This window comes from Mastigoproctus giganteus, chromosome 3, assembly GCF_048544385.1.
Source record: "Mastigoproctus giganteus isolate SK-2022 chromosome 3, ASM4854438v1, whole genome shotgun sequence".
Lineage (NCBI taxonomy): Eukaryota > Metazoa > Arthropoda > Arachnida > Uropygi > Thelyphonidae > Mastigoproctus > Mastigoproctus giganteus.
In genome coordinates, this window is record NC_143577.1 from 243658566 (window position 1) to 243679116 (window position 20551).

The following is a 20551-nucleotide window of genomic DNA, read 5'->3' on the forward strand; positions in this document are numbered from 1 at the left end:
AAAAAAGAGGTGAGGTAGGGTTGCATTCTCTCGCCCATACTATTTAACATTATTCTGAAGTTATTTTCCAAATTGCATTGTGGGAAAGGAAAGAAGGAATTAAAATAAATGGTCAGCTGATAAATAACATATGATAAGCTGACAATACTGCTATATTTGCAAAAATATAGCAGTATTGCTATATTTTTCTTGTTAATACAGTCCAATTGCTTTTGGACTGTATTAACAAGAAATGTAATGATATGGGTCCAAGAATCAATATCAACAAAGCTAAATACACGACTGTGAGTAAATCTCCAGTAAGTGAAGTCCAGCCATTATTGAATGGAACTCCAATAGATATAGTCACTCATTTTAAATACCTTAGTAGTTAGCTTCTCTGTGGTTGGACCAGGCCAATTTCTCATTAACCTAATGCTATTTTATGAACAATCAATATAATCTTTGACTAGAGCTTTGATTGTATATGAAAAATTGTCTTTACACAGGACAAGAATATATTAATATACAGTAAACCCCTGCTATTCGCAGGGGTTACATTCCTGAGAAATGCCGCGAATTATGGCTCCCATAGTAATAAAGGGGTTCCGTTCCAAAGTATGAAATATATAAAAACTAGTCTAAAATTTTGTCTATGTATGTATTATATGTACCTTCATAATATGACTATGTACATAGACAGTACATAGTGAAATGCAAGCATAAGGCATCGAAATGAAAATAAGAAACAATTTAATATTAAATGTAATATTTATTAGAAATTTCACACAAATCTTTCAATCCAGCGCCTTTGCTATAGCTAAAAAACTTATCCCGCCAGTTTTGCTAAAGTGTTGATAAAGGTGTTTTGCTTTTTCACGAATGACGAGTAAACTTAAGGGAATTTTATTTTGAGTTCAGTCTTCTATCCACAGATTTAAAGCTTTTTCCATTTTTTCTAATTTAACATCACGAGTTACAGAGCAAATTTTTGAAGCAATTAGCGCATTTTCACGGACACTACAGCGGATTTTTGATTCCGATTTCTTGATTGATCATACCGTTGACTTATTGATTTTATAATGTTTTGCCACTGACGAGACACTTTCACCATTAGAAATTGTCTAATAACTGACTTTTACTCGCTAATGTCATCACCATCTTTGATCTTTTCACAATTCCATTGTTATTTGTAGCCATATTTTTGTAGGGGTTAGAAAAGAATTTGTCCACAATAAAGTCACTTTCTTCCGTTAACACACTCGAAAAAGTCTGTTTACACTAACACACTGCAAAACAGTAGATTTTTCACTTTTGTAAGCATATCAATTTATAAATTGATAAATTTATTCAATTTATAAGCATATAAATTAAAAGCAAACGACAAAACCTTCCATGACAAGTGCATAGCACATACTGAACAAGGATTAGCGAGAAACATCCATGCTCGCGAATTTGTCAAAACTGAGCGCTGTTTTGACCAGGAAAGATGATTTTAGCCACACCCATGTTTTTTTATGGCGGAAAATGTTCACAGCGATTTAAAATTCACATTTTTTTAGGTTTCATTTTATACGACCGCGAATAGCGGGGGTTTACTGTATATAATATATATATATATAGTCATATAAATTAGAATAAGGTTTAAAATAATAAAATAATGCCAGCAGTATGGCAAGACAAGAGCGAAAAAGCAAAATTAAACCTAGATTCAAATCTAACAGGGAGGGAAGAGAAAGGTAACAAGAATAAAATATATTGCAACGGAAACTCTAAATTAATTTAGAAAATCTAATTATACGAATAATAATTCATTGAAATTTAAAGCCAATTAAATAGAAATTTGGCAGTGCCCCCTCTGATGGGCACCAGGTCCAAATTTATGTGAAATATCACCAAACAGAGATTTAAACCTTCACAATAAAACAAAACAAAACAAAAAAATAAAAAAGACTGACCATTATGCCCCATCTCAACAGAGGACCACAAGGCCAATAATGGTCAGGGAATCGCTGCATTTCGAACACTAAACAAATCGTCGCAAAGGCAAAACAATCGCAAGATCAGTCCGCCACACAGATCCCCAGATCGAACCGCCAATGCAGGGAATTGAATAGCGGTGGTCCTGATGCAGCGAAAATCAAAAATAGAACAGACAAAAGCACTCTAGTGCAAGGCCTTTATATAAATGGGTTAAGTTGACTTTTGTCAGTAGTGTGGCTTTGTACTAGAGTGCTTTTGTCTGTTCTATTTTTGATTTTCACTGCATCAGGACCACCGCCGTTCAATTCCCTGCATTGGCTGTTCGATCTGGGGATCGGTGTGGCGGACTGATCTTGCAATCGTTTCGCCTTTGCAGCGATTTGTTTAGCGTTCGAAATGCAGCGATTCCCTGACCATTATTGGCCTTGTGGTCCTCTGTTGAGATGGGGCATAATGGTCAGTCTATTTTTTATTTTTGTTTTGTTTTATTGTGAATGGTTTAAATCTCTGTTTGGTGATATTTCACATAAATTTGGACCTGGTGCCCATCAGAGGGGGGCACCGCTAAATTTCTATTTAATTGGCTTTAAATTTCAATGAATTATTCGTATAATTAGATTTTCTAAATTAATTTAGAGTTTCCGTTGCAATATATTTTATTCTTGTTACCTTTCTCTTCCCTCCCTGTTAGATTTGAATCTAGGTTTAATTTTGCTTTTTTGCTCTTGTCTTGCCGTACTGCTGGCATTATTTTATTATTTTAAACCTTATTCTAATTTATATGACTATATTTCAAGCATCATGTAGAGGAATATGCTTTTTGCTACCTCTGATGTGTGCTGTACCCTCCTTTTTATTTTTATTAAGTAATACTTCTTTTTCAACATTATTTAAATATAATATATATATACAGGGTGTTTCAGTTAAACGTTTCAGAACTTCTAAGAGGGGTAGGGTACATCCTGACAACTCGAAATCATATAGCAATGTGGGGTCGGAAATGCTTTCCTGAAGCGGTGTTGTACACAGAAGCACCATAAAGACCGTAAGTGAGAAATCGTTTTAATAATACATGAAAAGAAGCAAAAGGTACATGGATTAAAGTAAGTGTTCGAAGTTTCTTCCACGGGCTACAATGCACGCCTCACATCTCCGACTCATGGACATCCGAACATTCTGGAATACTCCAGGCGAATTTCTTCGGCAGCTACTGCGATTCTTGCAACCAGCTCCTCAGCATTGTCAACAGGGGTGTCATAAACTAGCGATTTCATATGACCCCAGAAATAAAAATCAAGACATGATAGGTCGGGTGACCGAGCAGGCCAACGCACTGGACCACCACGTCCGATCCACTGTTGACCAAATGTGACATCCAGGTAGTTACGAACATCTCCACTATAATGGGCAGGGGCTCCATCGTGTTGGAACCACATTGTCTGTTGCGTCGATGCAGAAATCTGTTCATCTCTCAAAAGTTGTGGCAATACTTGCTGCAGAAAGATCAAGTAGATAGGTCCGGTTAGACGACACGGTAACAGGTAAGGTCCGATGAAGTGATCTCCCATAATACCGGCCCATACATTGACCGAAAATCGAATCTGTGCTGCAAGACGTCGTATTGCATACGGGTTCTCGACCGCCCAGATATGGTCGTTATGCGTGTTGAAAATTCCTTCCCATGTGAAGGATGCCTCATCGGAAAACAACACTTCAGCAGGAATCGCAGTAGCTGCCGAAGAAATTCGAAATTCGCCTGGAGTATTCCAGAATGTTCGGATGTCCATGCGTCGGAGATGTGAGGCGTGCATTGTAACCCGTGAAAGAAACTTCGAACACTTACTTTAATCCATGTACCTTTTGCTTCTTTTCATGTATTATTAAAACGATTTCTCACTTACGGTCTCTTTTCTTTATGGTACTTCTGTGTACAACACCGCTTCAGGAAAGCATTTCCGACCCCACATTGCTATATGATTTCGAGTTGTCAGGATGTACCCTACCCCTCTTAGAAGTTCTGAAACGTTTAACTGAAACACCCTGTATATATATATATAAAAGAATATATAATAAATGCAATATCTGGAAGAAGAAATAAGAGGTTGTGAGAAATGCCTTTACAAAATACAGAACAATACTGTGTCCCAAAGCTCTAAGATCTGTCAATCAGACTGAAATTCGTTAGATGCTATGTGTGGTCCATACTTGGACGACATACTTGAATTTGGACACTGAAAACATCAAACATGAACAAAATAGTGGCCTTTGAAATGTGGATCTACAGATGCATGGCTAAATATAGTTTGGTTAGACAGAATCACCAATGTTGAAGTCTCGAAAAGAACAAGAAGAAAACATGAATTGTTGGGCTTAGTGAGGAGAAGGAAAACTGCCTACCTGGGATACATCCTTAGAAATGAAATATAAATTGCTTCAAGTAATAACGGAAAGGGAAGAGAAGAGGAAACTTTCATGGCTGAAAAACAACTGCAACTGGACCAGCAGAGGATCTTTTTTCATCTCGCCCAAGACAGAGAGAAGTGCAGCATCGTAATCGCCAACCTCCAATAGGAGATGGCATCAAAAGAAGAAAAGAAAGTGCCAGAGTTGAAAGACAAAAGTCTTGTCACTTAGTTTTTCAGTTCTAGTAACTGCTTGTTTTGTTAACTGGCATTTTACTGTAATTTTCTTGCAATATGTTAAGAAATTCTACTACAGAAATTCTACATGCTACTCAGTTTATAGTCCAGCACCATGCCTGTCTTCCTGCCCCATTGGTAACAAGCGTGAGTGTATGTGAATCTTCTTCATTTCTTCATTAATATTTCTATTTTTCATTTTGTACTCTTCCCCCCTTTACAGTATACTGCTATTCTGCATTGGATTCTATCGCCATGGATAAATTTTATCACAGGGTAGAGAAAAATGCACAAGATCTGGAAAAATATGTAAATCATTAATTAGTGACTGATAATGATGGAGGATCACAAAAATCAGGAATAAAACAGCATCACCTGTTGACAAACATGGAAGTATAAATGTCAAAGTAACTACAAAAAACTAGGCACCAAAACTCTAGTATACTGGAACACTTACTTAGATATGAGATTTACACAGCAAGGTTATAAACTTTTCCCCTTGCATAAATTGAATAGAGCTCCACTGAAATGTAGAAAAATTACCACATTTCTCTACAAGAAAACCAGATTATTTTAAAAGATTGTTTTCTGTCAGTAAGGTTATTCTGTTATTTCAGAAGGTACTAGAGTTTTACAAAAAGTTAAGTTGATGACAAAGCCCAGAATGCTAGCTATTTAGTGGCAAAAAAAATTGCAAAACAAATGAAACCACATACAACTTTTGGTACTGAGGCAGAATAAGAAATAAAGAAAATTCCATTGTCAAGATGATGACATGGAATTTTAATATATTTACTGTCCAAGTGGATGGAGTCTGTAGACATTTACTTGATTTATCGAATATGAAAAAATTGGAGAAATTCTTTTTTTTTTTGCAGAACTTCATGGAACCACAACAGAAAAAGATATTTTTTATATTGAGAATAATTACCAACAAACTGCTGGTATATCATAGGAAATGTGTATAGGCATAGGCACAGATGATCAGACCTTTAAAAAGAATTTGTGACATATACTAAGATATAAAACCTATATGAGAAAACTGCTATATCATAGCAGTTCAAAGCAGAAAAGGGTGCCATGTATACAACGTTGTTGTTGTTATTTGGTTTTTAGGAGCATTAGCAACTAAGGCCATATTGCTCCGGGATATGCGGTGGTCATTCCTTGACCTTTCCGCATACTCCGTATTTGGTTGTATACAATGTAGAGGTGTAAGCAATGTATATTATATGTGGTACACTAAACTAGCATTAAAAACACAGCAGTGAACAGCATTCATTTTATCATATGCAGGTGGAGTATATATGATAAAATGAATGCTGTTCACGTGATGGCAGAACCTGTCATATTCTGCCTACACACACACACACACACACACACCACTGATGTGTTTGCACCTAAACACACAGTCAACATTTTTTCACATTCAGTAGCGAATTATCTTTGTGTGAATTGTGATGCATAAACTCCCTGCAACATTTCGAACTGGAAAGTTTTAGTGAAACTGAACAATGACCAGTGTTGTAAAATACAAAAATTTGAGAATAAAGTAAGTGATTTTAAATAGCTACACAGTTATTATCATTATCATTGTGTGTTTTTCCAAGAGCAGGTACATGTATACACTTAACTACTTTGCCATATCTTCTTATCCTCAGCCTTCCTCTTCACCTCCCATATGTATTATCCCCTCTCAATTCATCTATCATTGCTTTCCTCAATCTCCCTCTGGGCCACTGCCTCTCAACTATTATTAGAAACATCATCTAATCACCCATCTCAAAACCTCATAATTTCTCACTTTATCAGCGCATCTTAGCTTTTAAATCCACCTTTATACCCACATTTTAAAAATTTCTACTCTTATAATATCTTCCATTCTCAATGTCTATGTCTCTGCCCCGTTAAATACCACACTCCATACCAAACATCATACCAATCCTAATCCTCAAACTAATTCCCAATCTCCCACATATTCTCCTTTGTTTATCAAAAGCTTTTTTATCCATTGCTATTCCTATTTCTCTACTGTTCTTTTCTTCTATTACTAGGCTTCCTAAGTACTTATACACACTCACCTGTTCTATTCTTTCCTCTCCTATTTCAAAATTTAGCCCATTAACCAATTTCTGAAATCCTTCCTCAAAATCTGCCATATCATTAACAAATTCAACACTCTCAATAACCTTCCCCCACCTTCATCCCATACAATTCTTCCTCAATCATATTTCCTCTATTAAATGCCTCTTTAACCATTTCTGTAAATAAAGTCAGGAACAGAAAACATCACCCGTCTCACACCTCTTCCTATCTCTACACTTTCAGTGTCGCCATTTTTTTTTTTTCACTTCCATATTCAGTCAGCATTCTCATCATGCCTTTTGCATCCTTTGTTCCAAACCCCGAAAACCAAGCTGTCCTACTCCCGCATTTTTCTCTATCCTATGTAATTTTCTTATCATTATCTCTGCTGAATGCCAAGCTCACAGTTCTAAAATATTTAAATTTTACTGAATGGCCTTTCTTTTCTATTGGTTTCATTACTGGAATCTTACTCACTTGCTCATATACAGTGGACCCCCCCACTTTACTATATTAATCCATTCCAGAGACACCATAATATTGCAAAAATATCGTAATGTAAACCCAATATCAAACACATTGTTATTTTTGTTAATTTGTTCCAAGACCTCGGAAGTTTAAATTTTTGCTTTAACTAAGCTATTTATCTCTCTAAAAGGCAATTTTTATAATGGAAATAGTATATATTAATTAGAAAATTGATTAAAACTAATATATTGATTAAAGCACAACACAAAAAAAAATCAATATATTATCAATATATTGATTTTTTGTGTTGTCAATATCTTCTTCAGAGTGATCTAGATAGACTTCAGGGATGGTCAGGGATACAAAAACAAAACATGCAACAACATGTTTACAAACACTGCTATTGGTTGAGAGGAAGGACTACACGGTCCGGTCAGAGACAATCTTAAGCCCATCATAAAATGAAATTAGTAGACACCAGTTAACATGATCACTGGTTAGTAGAATCAGCCACTTTATGGAATCAAATTTCAAAAAACCAATTTAAATCATTAAAATGCACTACACTTTCGTCATTATCATATATTCAGTTATAAGAATCAATTCTGAACACTTTTGTGATATTTTTTTAAAGCACATTTCTGGAGTTTGCTACCATAAAACAATTTGAAGTTTCTGGTTTATTGGGCTTTTCTGTTAGTACATGTAATATATAAATGGGTAGTAGGCGCGATCTTATTGCATTTGCGATAATACCAATAGCTGGAATTCTGCGAATTTTTAAGTTACTATGGTGAAATGTGTTCCCCTTTTCATAAAATCTTCTCTTCATTCCTATTTTTAAAGCTTCGTAAACTTGTTACTTTGTATCTCACTTGCACGTATCATGCTAGCTGCAATTTGTGCAGGATGTGTTCTTTGTTATTGATTACTCATCTTTTTTACTATTTTAAAATTTTACAACAAAAAAAGGTCAGTGAACAGAAATATCAATTAGTTAGTATGTACATATTACAGTATGTATTAATTAAGCTATGTATGCAAGTGCAAATTTATTTTAATTTTGCTGACCTCTGGAAAAAATATTTTTCCGATTTTCACGTATCATTTAATTTTGTTAATTGGTAAGGTAATAAAGTGGAAATGGAAGAAGATTTGTGATTATATCTTTACTTTTATAGCTTGTGGATAATATTCCTCCTAGTTTTGCTTATTAGAATTGCAATTTAATAGAATTAAAATTCGATTCACAAACGTGATCACAATGACCAGCCCTTACTACACATCGTACAGTGAACAGTATTTTTTTATGGAGAGTCCATCGTAAAATGATTTCATCATACAGTGAACTGATCGTAAAGTGGGGGTCAACTGTATTAAACTACATAATACTGTTAATTCCCTTAAGTCCACTTCCCCTAAGTAACCTCAAGCTCCACTGTAATTTCATCAATACCTACTGCTTTATTTTCTTTCATTTCCTATAATGTTAAAATTACCTCTTTCTCATTTGTGACTGTACCGAAGCTGTTTTGATCTATTATTTCTACATCATCAAAATCATCTTCTTTCTACCACCTGTTGATCCATATAACTCCTTTATATATTCCACCTATCTGCCCTGGATAGGTGGAATATATAAAAGGTGGAAAGTACTAAGAAAACCAGAGTAACTCATCTGGTTTTCTTAGTACTTTTCCATACACCATGACTGATTTCTTTTTTCTCCATGCTATCATTCCTTACTCTCTTCATAGATTAAACCATATTTCCCTAACTTTTCTAATACTTTTAATTCCCTATAAAACCCATTCCACCATTTCTCTCTTGCTTTATCTGCTACTCACCTAAGCCTACCATAAACACAATTTCTCCCAACAAAACAGAGAACCACAAGGAGGACCAATCAACTTAGAACCTCAGAGCTACCACAGATAATAAAACCTCAGGCCATACCATGACCACTTCCAAAATGTGTGATTTGATAAATGCTCCCAATTTCTGCAATATATGCTATAAATGCCACTTCAAACAATTAAATCTTCCTCCATTCTCCAACTCAAATAAAACAGTCAAGTAAAGAGACCAGTTCCCCATATTCTGGCCACTGTGATGCTTAGTGTCAAGCATCATCAGTGACCTCCTGCAGACGTACTCGTAAGTAATTTACAAATAATACCCATAGTAATGACTCCTGAAAGAAAAATTAATATCATCTGACATACTCTCCATGTACTAACATGTTTAACAGATAGAACACACTGTGCGGCAAATTAATGAGTGTTAAGTAGACTTACAACTAAAGTTTGAAACTCTAATATTACCAAGTCTTGTTCTATTATACTTATTTCTTGTACTGTTACTTTTTAAAAAATCTTACAATCTATGTTAAACCACTGAAATTTTATTGCCACAAAGGACAAATTGTTGCACCCTATTGTATAGTCTACTACACAATAAGGATTATTTATTTTATTTATTTACTTACGACAGCAGATCCTACTGCAACACCTGCTGCTGTAGACGCCATGTGTGCAAATAATCCAGGCTGTTGGGGTTGAGCCATAACTTGTGTAGGCTGTTGGGGTACTGGTGCAGGCTGATTATGCTGAGGGGCTCTTGCTGGCACAGAAGAGCGCCTGAGAGGAGCACTGAAACACAAAATCAAGATTTTAAAAACTTATTAAAAATATATGACCATTAAATTGTTTACCAATCTACATACTAAACATAAACAGAATGTGCATCCTGTGAAATACAGTCAGTCCTCGTATAGCACGATAGTTGTGTTCCTAGAAACCCTTAGTGCAATGCAAAATCGTGCAATATAAACAACAGGCCCTATGGGAAAAATAGGGTTAGGTGCCGACCACCCAAGATTGAACACACATTTGTAACCAAACATTACCAAACACAATAATTAATCGTAATAAAATACTTGCGTATTTTATTACGACTATTACGTAATAAAATATTGCTAATGCTTTTGCTTCTATCGTAAGCAAATTTGTTTTTTGTTTGATTTTCTATCCAAACAGATAACAGCCGTTCCATCTCTTCCAATTCTTGTGTCTTAATCTAATGGATTTTAATTACACTTTGAGTTGTTCCTGCTATGAAAGTTGTTTTTATTTTCTCCGAATTCTTTGTAATCTTTGTAATTCTCGGCGTTGCCTCATTTAGGTCTGTATCATGTGCAATATCACATGGTCTTTCATTTCGCTCAAAGCGTTTCACAATTTCATATGTTTTCTCTTTCGACAGAGGTGGACTGGCCATAAGCCCTACCGGAAAAACCCCGGTGGGCCCGAGGTCGGTGTGATTTTGGCCATAAACGGTAGTATGAGGCCACTACAAATTTTCCCGGGTAAGAATTTTTGACCCAGTCCGCCTCTGTTTATCAATTTCTTTTCTTTTTCTCTCTGAATCTGCAGTGTCTTCACCAGGACGCTTCCTTTTCACACCTTTTAAGTATTTTACTCATTTAGGGAATAAAGTACAATTACAAAACGAGGAGGCACGCTTGATACACATAAACAAAGCTGTAGCAACTGAATAAACAACACCGTAAAGGCAGAGATACACGATTAACACCTCACATTTTACTAAAGCACATTTCTAGGGATTACTACCATAAAACAATAAAAACAATTTCCAGTTGCGTTTCTGCTAGTGGAATCTGTTATAAACCGGTAGTAAACTCGATCTAATTGCATTTGCGATTATACCAATAGTTGGAATTGTGTTGATTTTTACGTTATTATGGTGAAATGTGTTTCCCCTTCACTGATATAAAAAACAAATACATTTTCAGAATCTTCTCTTCATTCCTATCGTGTTGCATTCGGTTGGGGTGATTCTGCGTCCGACTGCCATTTCTGGTAAACACAAAGGTGAATCATGCATAAGCAAATCTGGTTTGTGTTATATAAGATATCGTTCCCCTATTTATAAATCGTGTATGATCGAATTCGTGTAGTGTAAACACGTGTTATACGAGGACTGACTGTACTATATATCCACAAGTTTACATAGTGCTGGTTTAGTTTTTACCATTTCTGTCCAGTGGAATAAAAACAGAAAGGCACACTGGCAAATACAACAAGCCCAATGGATCCATGTGATTGCCTCTCCATCTCTACAACTGCTTGTAGTGATGGAGTGGCAATCACATGGATGCTTCTTCAAGTTCAACATTGATAAATTAAAGGTACAGTACTGTACTTGATTAGCAGCGATACCATAATAAAACCAATTGTGTGGTACCACACTCAAGGTAGTGAAGAAGGTAGTTGCTATTTCCCGTTCGTTCTATTTTTACTTTTGATCTCTGGCTTCTATTATTAGCTATATGGTGCAAGGAAGCCTGAGGCTTATACTGCACCAGCCAAAAAAAAAAAAAAATTCCCAAGTTACAGAGAGAGAGAGAGAGAGAGAGCGAGAGAGAGAGAGAGAGAGAGAGAGAGAGAGAGAGAGAGAGAGCGAGAGAGAGCGAGAGAGAGCGAGAGAGAGCGAGAAGGGAATCACCAAGAAAGAAGAATGATGATCTCCAGCTCAGGACCCTGGGTGTGCCAAGCCCATACTCACCAGGTGTGAGCCCCTGGGGTTAAATGCCAGAGAAAATAATGAAATCGATAGTTAGAGAAGTAATGCAACATCATCTTGATAGGAGAAAAGCACAAGACAATCACAACTTGGATTTGTTTAAAGGTGGTGCATGCCTGACCAATCTGATTAACTATTATGATGTCATCACAAAGGAACTGGATCCAAAGAATAATTTTCATATACAGTGGGTGCTCCTTATTGTGATTTCTTTACTCAGCTAAAGCCAAAGTAATAACTGATGGTACAAGAATGCACCCATAATGCTGCCACCTTTCTACCAGTACCCCATTCCTTTTTTGAAGTCCATCAGATCATGTCCCTTGTGTTGTCAAGTACTTTGTACAGACTGCATGCCACAAGCTTGCAGTTTCACATTTACCAGTTCTCACTGTAAAACCAGGTGAACAAAACAGCCAAATGCTAACACACAATGGTGGTCAAAACATTTGTACTGGGCAGTGTACTTTTGGCTGAAATGTGAGAAAAAGTGTATATCAAAAAAGATATTGTAAATAATTCAAAACAATATATGTGCTGTCACCCACTGAAGCTGGTTCCTTTTCCTAAGGTCCACATTAGCATTAAATAAAAAAGTTTAAATCCACAATATAATTAAACCAGGTTTTCTTCACTTAGAAATAACTGTAGAGCCTCTGAATATCTTCAAAACCTGACATGATGCTTTTGGTGTTGAGTTGTTTGGCATTTTGTATTAAGAATTTGCAGATAAAGGAACCATTAGGGGGCAGTGATCAGTGTACTGATGTGCATGTATACTTGCGTGTACACCAATGCTAGGAGTTTGGTAAATAAATTTGATGAATTTGAGGTATTGCTCAAAACGTAAAGGTGGATATTGTTGGGATATCAGAGACGTGGTGTCACACAGATATAAGGGATGCAGAACTGCAATTTGGGGAGTACGCTTTCTACAGAAAGGATAAACAGGATAGGAAGGGAGGAGGGGTTATGCTATTAGTTAAGAAATACATAAAATCCAAGGAAGTGAAGACAGTCGACATCGCTGGACAGTGCAGTGTCGAGTCAGTTTGGTGTCACATAAGCATTGGGAGATCAAAATTGAGAGTAGGAGTATGCTATAGGCCTAATGACTCTGATGAGTACAATAAGAAACTGCACAGGGAAATAGAGTGGGCCAGTAAATCAGAGAGTCTTATAATGGGGGATTTTAATTTCCCAGATATTGACTGGAATTTGTGGGCTGGTCACTCACACACTAGCAAGGCTTTTGTGGATTTATTGGATGATTGTTTTCTATATCAGCATGTTCGAGAGGCAACTAGAGGGAGTAATACTCTTGATCTGATTATCAGTAGTGATTCTTCATGCATTAAGAATCTGCAGATAAAGAAACCACTAGGTGGCAGTGATCACAGTGTGCTGAAGTGGGATTTACTCAAAGAGGTAACTACCATCAGGGGTAAAGGGAAGGGTTTTTGCTTTTGTAAAGGTGACTACGATGGTCTGAGACAGTATTTAAATTCTATACAGTGGAACCAAATGATGATGTTACCAACAGCAAATTCAAAATGGGAAGCATTCAAAGAACTTATCTTGGAAGCTACTAAGCTTTACATACCAACTAAGAAATATTGTTCAAGGTTTAGGCCTAAATGGATGTCAGATGAACTAATGGCAGAGAAGAAAAATGCATGGGATACATATAAATTAATGGGTGACATGGAAGCCTATGATAGATATAAGCTGGTCTGTAACCAAGTCACAAAGGAGATTAGGCAGGTAAAGGCAGATTATGAGAAATCCTTGGCAAAGGATGCAAAGAAAAACAGAAAAGAGTTCTTTACTTATATAAACTCTAGAAGGAAGAGGATTAATCAGATTGGTCCACTTGATATCGATGGTTCAACTGTTGATGATCCTGCTCAGGTAGCTAACAAACTAAATGAATATTTTGCATTGACATTCACACATGAGGAGTTATTCAGCGAGGGGAATGCCAGAGGTGTATTCAACTCTGGCAGTAAGCTAGATAATCTTGTAATAACTGAGAGTAAAGTGGAGGAGAAATTGTTGAAGATAAACACAAGAAAGGCACCTGGGGTGGATGGAATCTATCCAGTTATATTAAAGGAGGCAGCAAAGGAAGTAAGGAAAATCCTTAGCCATAATTATGAGAGCTTCCTTGGATTCAGGGGAGGTACCCATAGACTGGAGATGTGCAAATGTGACCACAATTCACAAAGGAGGATCAAAGGCTGACACAAGTAATTATAGACCTGTGAGCTTAACTTCTGTTCCAGGAAAATTAATGGAGGCACTGGTTAAAAGCACTGCAGGATCATCTAGACAAGACTTCAGTTATAGATCGGACACAGCATGGTTTTGTTAAGGGAAGGTCTTGCCTAACCAATTTGATTGGATACTATGATGCAGTCACAAAAGAACTGGATGCAGGGAATAACTTTGATATTATATATTTGGATCTTAGAAAGGCTTTTGATACTGTTGCACATGGAAGACTGCTGCACAAACTGGAGCAGTGTGGCATTGGAGGCAAATTGCTGCTATGGATAAAGGGATGGTGAGGGGGAGAAGGCAGAGAGTGGTAATCAATGAACACTGCTCATCGTGAACTAATGTTATTAGTGGAGTCCCTCATGGTTCAGTGTTGGATCCATTATTGTTTTCTGTATTTATAAATGATACTGATGATGGTATATCAAACTTAATGTCCAAGTTTGCAGACGATACAAAGGTTGGCAGGGTTGTGAAGGACACTAGTGACACTATGCTGCTGCAACAGGATCTGGAAAGGTTGAGCAGATGGGCTGAGAGGTGGCAAATGAAGTTTAACATTGACAAATGTAAAGTACTACACATGGGAAACAGCAATCCCAGAGCAACGTATCAACTCTGTGGTACTACACTGACAGTGGTAGATAATGAAAAGGACCTGTGAGTAATTGTGCAGGCAGATATGAAGTTCTCTGAGCAGTGCAAACAGGCTGCAAGAGTAACTCATGGTGTCTTGTCAATGATATACAGGAATTTTTCTAGCAGGGATAAGGAGGTGATTATTCCCTTGTATAAGGCAATGGTCAGGCCACACCTTGAATACTGTATACAGGTCTGGAGGCCTCATTTCAAGAAGGATGTAGAGCTGCTGGAACAAGTACAGAGAAGGGCAACAAAATTAGTGAATGGAACAAAGGGTTGCTCTTACGAAGAAAGGCTTAAGTTTTGCAAATTACAGTGTCTGGAGACTATGCACCAGTGAGGTGATCCGATAGAGGTGTATAAAGTCTTGAATGGTTTGAGCACGTTCTATGCCGATGGGATTCTTCCTCTTGCTCAGAATAATCACCTGAGAGGGCATAAATTCAGATTGAGGAAAGACAGATCTAGGATAGATGTGCGGAAATTTGCCTTTAGCCAGTGGGTAGTTGGTTGGTGGAACAGACTTCCATCCCTTGTTGTGGAAGTTGATAGTCTAAATAAATTTAAGGCTCAGCTGGACAGGTATTTCGAAAGAACGGAGGGGTGAAGGTTTTTTTTTTTTTTTTTGGCTGATGCTGCATAAGCGTGCTTTCTTGCATCATATGCCTCTACTAATGCTGTGGGATTTACTTAAAGATATAATTACCATCAGGGGTAATGGAAGGGGTTTTTGCTTCTGTAAAAGTGACTATAGTGGTCTCAGACAGTTTTCAATTCTGTACAGTGGGACCAACTGATGATGTTACCAACAGCAAATTCAAGGAATTAATAGTGGAAGCTACTAAACGTTTCACACCTATTAAGAAATACTGTTCAAGGTTTAGACATAAATGGTTGTCAAATGAACTATTGAGACTCTAGGTAGAGAAGAAAAATGCATGGGATGCATATAAATTATAAGGCTACACAGAAGCCTAAGATATAAGCTAGTCTGTAATCAAGTCACAAAGAAGGTTAGGCAGGCGAAGGCAGATTATGAAAAATCTTTGGCAAAGGATGGTAAGAAAAACAGCAAGGATTTCTTTACTTATATAAACTCTAAAAGGAAGGGGATGAATCTCATTGGTCCACTTGATATAGATGGTTCGACTGTTGATGATCCTGCTCAGATAGCAAAGAAACAATGAGTATTTTGCATCTACATTCACACATGACGAGTTATTAAGGTTTGAAAATGCTGCAAAGTTATCAAATTGTAACAGGGTGCTTAATTATTTTATAATAACTGAGAACAAAGTGGAGGAGAAATTGTTGAAGTTAAACATAAGAAAGGCACCTGGGGTGGATGGGATCTATCCAGTTATATTAAAGGAGGCAGTAAAGGAATAAGCAAACCCTTAGCCATAATGAGAGCATTCTTGGACTCAGGGGAGGTCCCCATGGACTGAAGATGTGCAAATGTGTCCCGAATTCACAAAGGGGGATCGAAGGGTGATACGAGTAATTACACAGACCAGTTAGTTTAACTTCTGTTCCGGGTGAAATAATGGAATCACTGGTTAAAGATGCATTGCAGGATCATCTAGACAAGACTGCAGCAATAATTCAGACACAGCATGGGTTTGTTAAGGGAATGTCTTGTCTGACAAATTTGATTGGTTATGATTTGGTTACAAAGGAACCGGATGCAAAAAATAATTTTGATATCATATACTTGGATTTCAGGAAAACTTTTGACACTGTTGCACATGGAAGACTACTGTACAAATTGGAGCAATATGGTATTAAGGGTAAGTTGCTACAATGGATAAAAGGATAGTTGAGTGGGAGAAGACAGAGGGTGGTAATCAATGGGTGCTGCTCTTCATGGACTAATGTTATTAGCGGAGTTCTACAGGGTTCAGTGTTGTGTCCACTGTTGTTTTGTATATTAACAATGATATTGATGAAGGTATATCAGTCTTAGTATTGAAGTTTGCAGATGATACAAAGGTTGGCAGGGTTGTTAATGACAGTAATGGCAGTGTGTTACTGCAACAGGATCTAGAAAATTTGGGCAGATGGGTTGAGAAGTAGCAACTGAAATTTAACATTGACAAATGCAAAGTACTGCATGTGGGTAGAAGTAACTCCAGAGAAACGTACCAACTGTGTGGTACTACACTTAAGGAGGTAGAAAATGAAAAAGACCTGGGAGTAATTGTGCAGTCAGATATGAAGTTTTCTGAGCAATGCAGACAGGCTGCCAGGGCAGGTCATGGGGTGTTGTCAAAGATATACAGGAATTTTGTTAGCAGGGAAAAGGTGATTGTCCCTCTGTATAAGGTCAGGTCACGCCTTGAGTACTGCGTGCAGGTCTGAAGGCCTCATTTTAGGGTGGACCCCTGGCACCACCATGCCGTGACGGGACTAATTGTATGTCTATCATTGCTGCTGCTACAATTTGCTTGAGCGTGTACAGAGAAGGGCAACAAGACTGGTGAGGGGAATGAAGGGATCCTCTTATGAAGAGAGGCTTAAGTTCTGCAAATTGCAGCAGCTGGAGACTAGGCACCTGTGAGGTGTATAAAGCCTTGAATGGGTTGAGCACGCTGAATTCTGATGGGATTCTTCCACTTGTTCAGATTACGAACCTAAGGGGGCATAAATTGAAATTGAGGAAGGACAGATGTAGAATAGATGTGCAGAAATTTGCCTTTAGCCAGAGGGTGGTTAATTGCTGGAACAAACTTCCATCTGTCGTTGTGAAAGTTGATAGGTTAAATAAATTTAAGGAGGAACCGGACAAATATTTAGAGGGGATTGTTTTGTAAAATTTTTTTTTTTTGGCTGATGCTGCATAAGCTCACACGCTTGCTTTCTTGCATCACATGCCACTACTACTACTACTATTTTTGACTAGGCAAATATTCCAAAAGGAATCGGTATTGTGCATCTTGAGTAAATTGCACGTTTTTTTCATATTGGTCTGCTGTGGGAAAAATCCCATGAAAAAGCCAAATTACCATCTAAACAGCTTTTGATTACATAATATGAATCAATAAATTCATACATACTGTATAGACAAAGGTTGCGATAAAATAATATTTTAAGACCACACTGCAAACACCTGAAATTTCTAATCAGTCCACGTGAAAAATAACGGGCTTAAAAATGTATTTCTTTTATCAGAAGGAATACACAAAAAGAATCTTCCTTTAAGATAGAATAATTTCTTCTAATAATTTTTTCCTTCCCAAAAAACCCTGCATTTTAAGGTCATTGCACAACCGACCAAAGTGTGGGTTAAAAAAAATAAATAAATAAAAAAGCACCTCTTAGTATTTTCTCAGAGATGTGAATCTACTCAGGGCCCGTTCCGCACGGAGAACAAAAACTATTCACCTACCACTCACGATAGTAACTCGTGTATATGATAATTTCATAATTCAAAGATTTTCTAACCGTCCATAATTCAAATTGATAACGGTTTTTAAAGCTACCATCGCATGTGTGAGAAATTCATGCCATTTAGCTTACATAATTGTTAGTTTACTGAAGAAATTGCGCAAGTAAAAAGAACCTAAACTTTACCTGCGGCTAGGTCCAGATCTTCGGGGCATGGTAATTTATGATGTTATTCCCAGTACTCAAAAATTGTTCTTCTCAACGCCTAAATAGAAAAAAGATATATATATAAATGTACATTACCGCACTAAAAATATCCTAAAACCATTATTTCTTTAAAAAAAGATAAAGATCAAATAATCTAACGAACTAACCTGACGCTGTTACAGGCAACGAATACGCAAAAACTGAGAAATTCCTAGAACAATGTCGTAAGATTAGAATTGAAGGATGAATGCAAAACGTGATACAAATATTTTGACGGAAAAATAAAAGTTGTAAACGAAAAAATATATACACTATACTGCAGTGTATATGATAAACTCCTGCAAAATATTTTTGAAGTATAGAATAGGACGTTTCAGGCATGCTAAATTATTTATTACCCAATTTTTTCAGGCTCAAAATACCCATATTTTTTTTTTTAATGCGGCAAACTGCAAGAGATAAAATTATTTTCCTAACAAGAAATATGAGAATCTACGATTTTATATTTTTAATGATGATAGGAGAAAGGAGGAAATAAGGAATTTATTATCTATTTCAAATTTAATAACTTTCAACCAATTTTCATGTTAATATAACAATACATTCAGGTGGTAGATGACTTTCATCAACCGGTGAAATGCCACCACTTTGCTTATTGGAGGCTTGAAGTGGTGAAACCCATGTTTAGTCTCTAGAGCAAAGTTTCCGGCATCCCCCTCCCCCCATACTTCTCCTTCAACCCATGCACGGTACTAAGTACTATAGGTTTTGATACCTTCGTGTTTGGGATTTTCATAAAAACAAAAAAAAAAAAAACAGACCAGAAGGAAATGAAGGAAGATCTGAAGTTTGTTTGTTGCTGTAATAGGGTTTTAGGGGTATCAGCGACTAAGACCATATTGCTCCGTGTATATTGTCTGGGAATTGCATGTGTTCTGAGGTCGATTTTCTGTTTTGCTGGATGAAAAACCGAAGTTTCCAGGTTAAAAAACCATGCTACCCTCGCCTCAGTCGACTGACTCCACCACGTTTCATAAAAATTCCCCCCCGTAACTCAGGTGTTTCGGTGTGGCGAGGACAGCGCTCCTGTCAACTATGCTATTCACGAGGGCAAGAGCAAGATGTGAAGCGTAACTGCAAATTCGAGTTTCCTACCGCGTGATTTTCCAACAGACCTGCTTCATCCTCCTCTTCAACAGTTAGACCATACTCAACCGTCGGGTCCTCCTTGATTCTTTGGAAACCCCACTCCATAGTGATCGACATAAGCACACAGATGCACCGACGGAGTTGGGCAGCTAAATAGAATAGAATAGAATCTTTAATTGCAGCAATGATAGACATACAATTAGTCCCGTCACGGCATGGTGGTGCCAGGGGTTAAAAGGAGTAAAATCCCCATAAGACATTTCGTTTGATATTATATAATTGCGCTATAACACCATGAAATCTGTAAAAGCTACTAATATGGGACGTTGGTAGCTTTTACAAGTGTAAAATAGCTTTATTTTACCTCTTGGACTTATCTGAATAAGTAATCTTGGAAACGCGAATACTTTTCCACGGCCTGTATAAGTAAAGCTTCCTCCCTCCCCAACGGAGAAGGCTGCGTCGCTGCCCCCTGTGGTGTGCAGATGACGCCGCGCGAGTGAAACAGTATCGCCCCCGTCATGTGCTGCCAGCTAGTGGAGAGTGGTCATCTTTCCCCCAGGCAGTGGGCTGACGCATGTTTTCAAAAGAGAGAATGTGAGATGTGACACTCTGAGAAAAGTCGCCCCTGTGAGAGTCATACTACTGATGCCGACTGAATCACGTATCAGCGGAATGTTTGGTAGTGGGGAGACTAAAAAGGGGAGAGGTGAATGTCACATAAACTTCTCCAAAGCAGCCCTGCACGAATATGCAAGCCCCTTAATAAATATCGTCCCTGGGTGAGGCAGGTCCTAAAAGTGTCAAGCAAAAACCCTTTTTGCCTGACCGTCCAGATGAACACCTGCATCTCAGAGGGAAAGGCAGAAAGGGGACAAACTTATATATAGAGATTGAGAACAAAGGAGAGGTTGTTGAGTCGTCGTCGAGGGAGTGGTCCAGTTCGTTGATCAGAAAGTTGTCCAGTTGCCGTGGTCCAGTGGTCGCAGTCGAGTTGATTCGAGAGCAGTAAGGAGAAAAGAGGCAGAGAGCGGTATTAGAAGTGTTCTTCCCGAGTAGAAGCGAGATAAGATGATGCCGGAGGTAGTGAAGTCCTCGCTCCGACGTGGCTCGGAACTTTGCGGTAA

At 37.5% G+C, this 20551-nt stretch overlaps 1 protein-coding gene across 1 annotated transcript in view; it reads right to left on the reverse strand.

Moving 5' to 3' along the window:
- Nucleotides 1-18531, reverse strand: part of LOC150088982 (coiled-coil-helix-coiled-coil-helix domain-containing protein 2-like) — a 31176-nt gene extending 12645 nt beyond the window's left edge. The window contains exons 1-3 of the mRNA XM_090370982.1: nucleotides 18443-18531; nucleotides 18255-18333; nucleotides 9643-9805 (exon numbers count right to left, since the gene is read on the reverse strand). Of these exons, the coding sequence (XP_090227108.1) occupies nucleotides 9643-9805; nucleotides 18255-18283 (192 nt within the window). The 5' untranslated portion in view covers nucleotides 18284-18333; nucleotides 18443-18531. The remainder of the gene's footprint in view (nucleotides 1-9642; nucleotides 9806-18254; nucleotides 18334-18442) is intronic.
- Between the last annotated feature and the right edge of the window lie 2020 nt (nucleotides 18532-20551).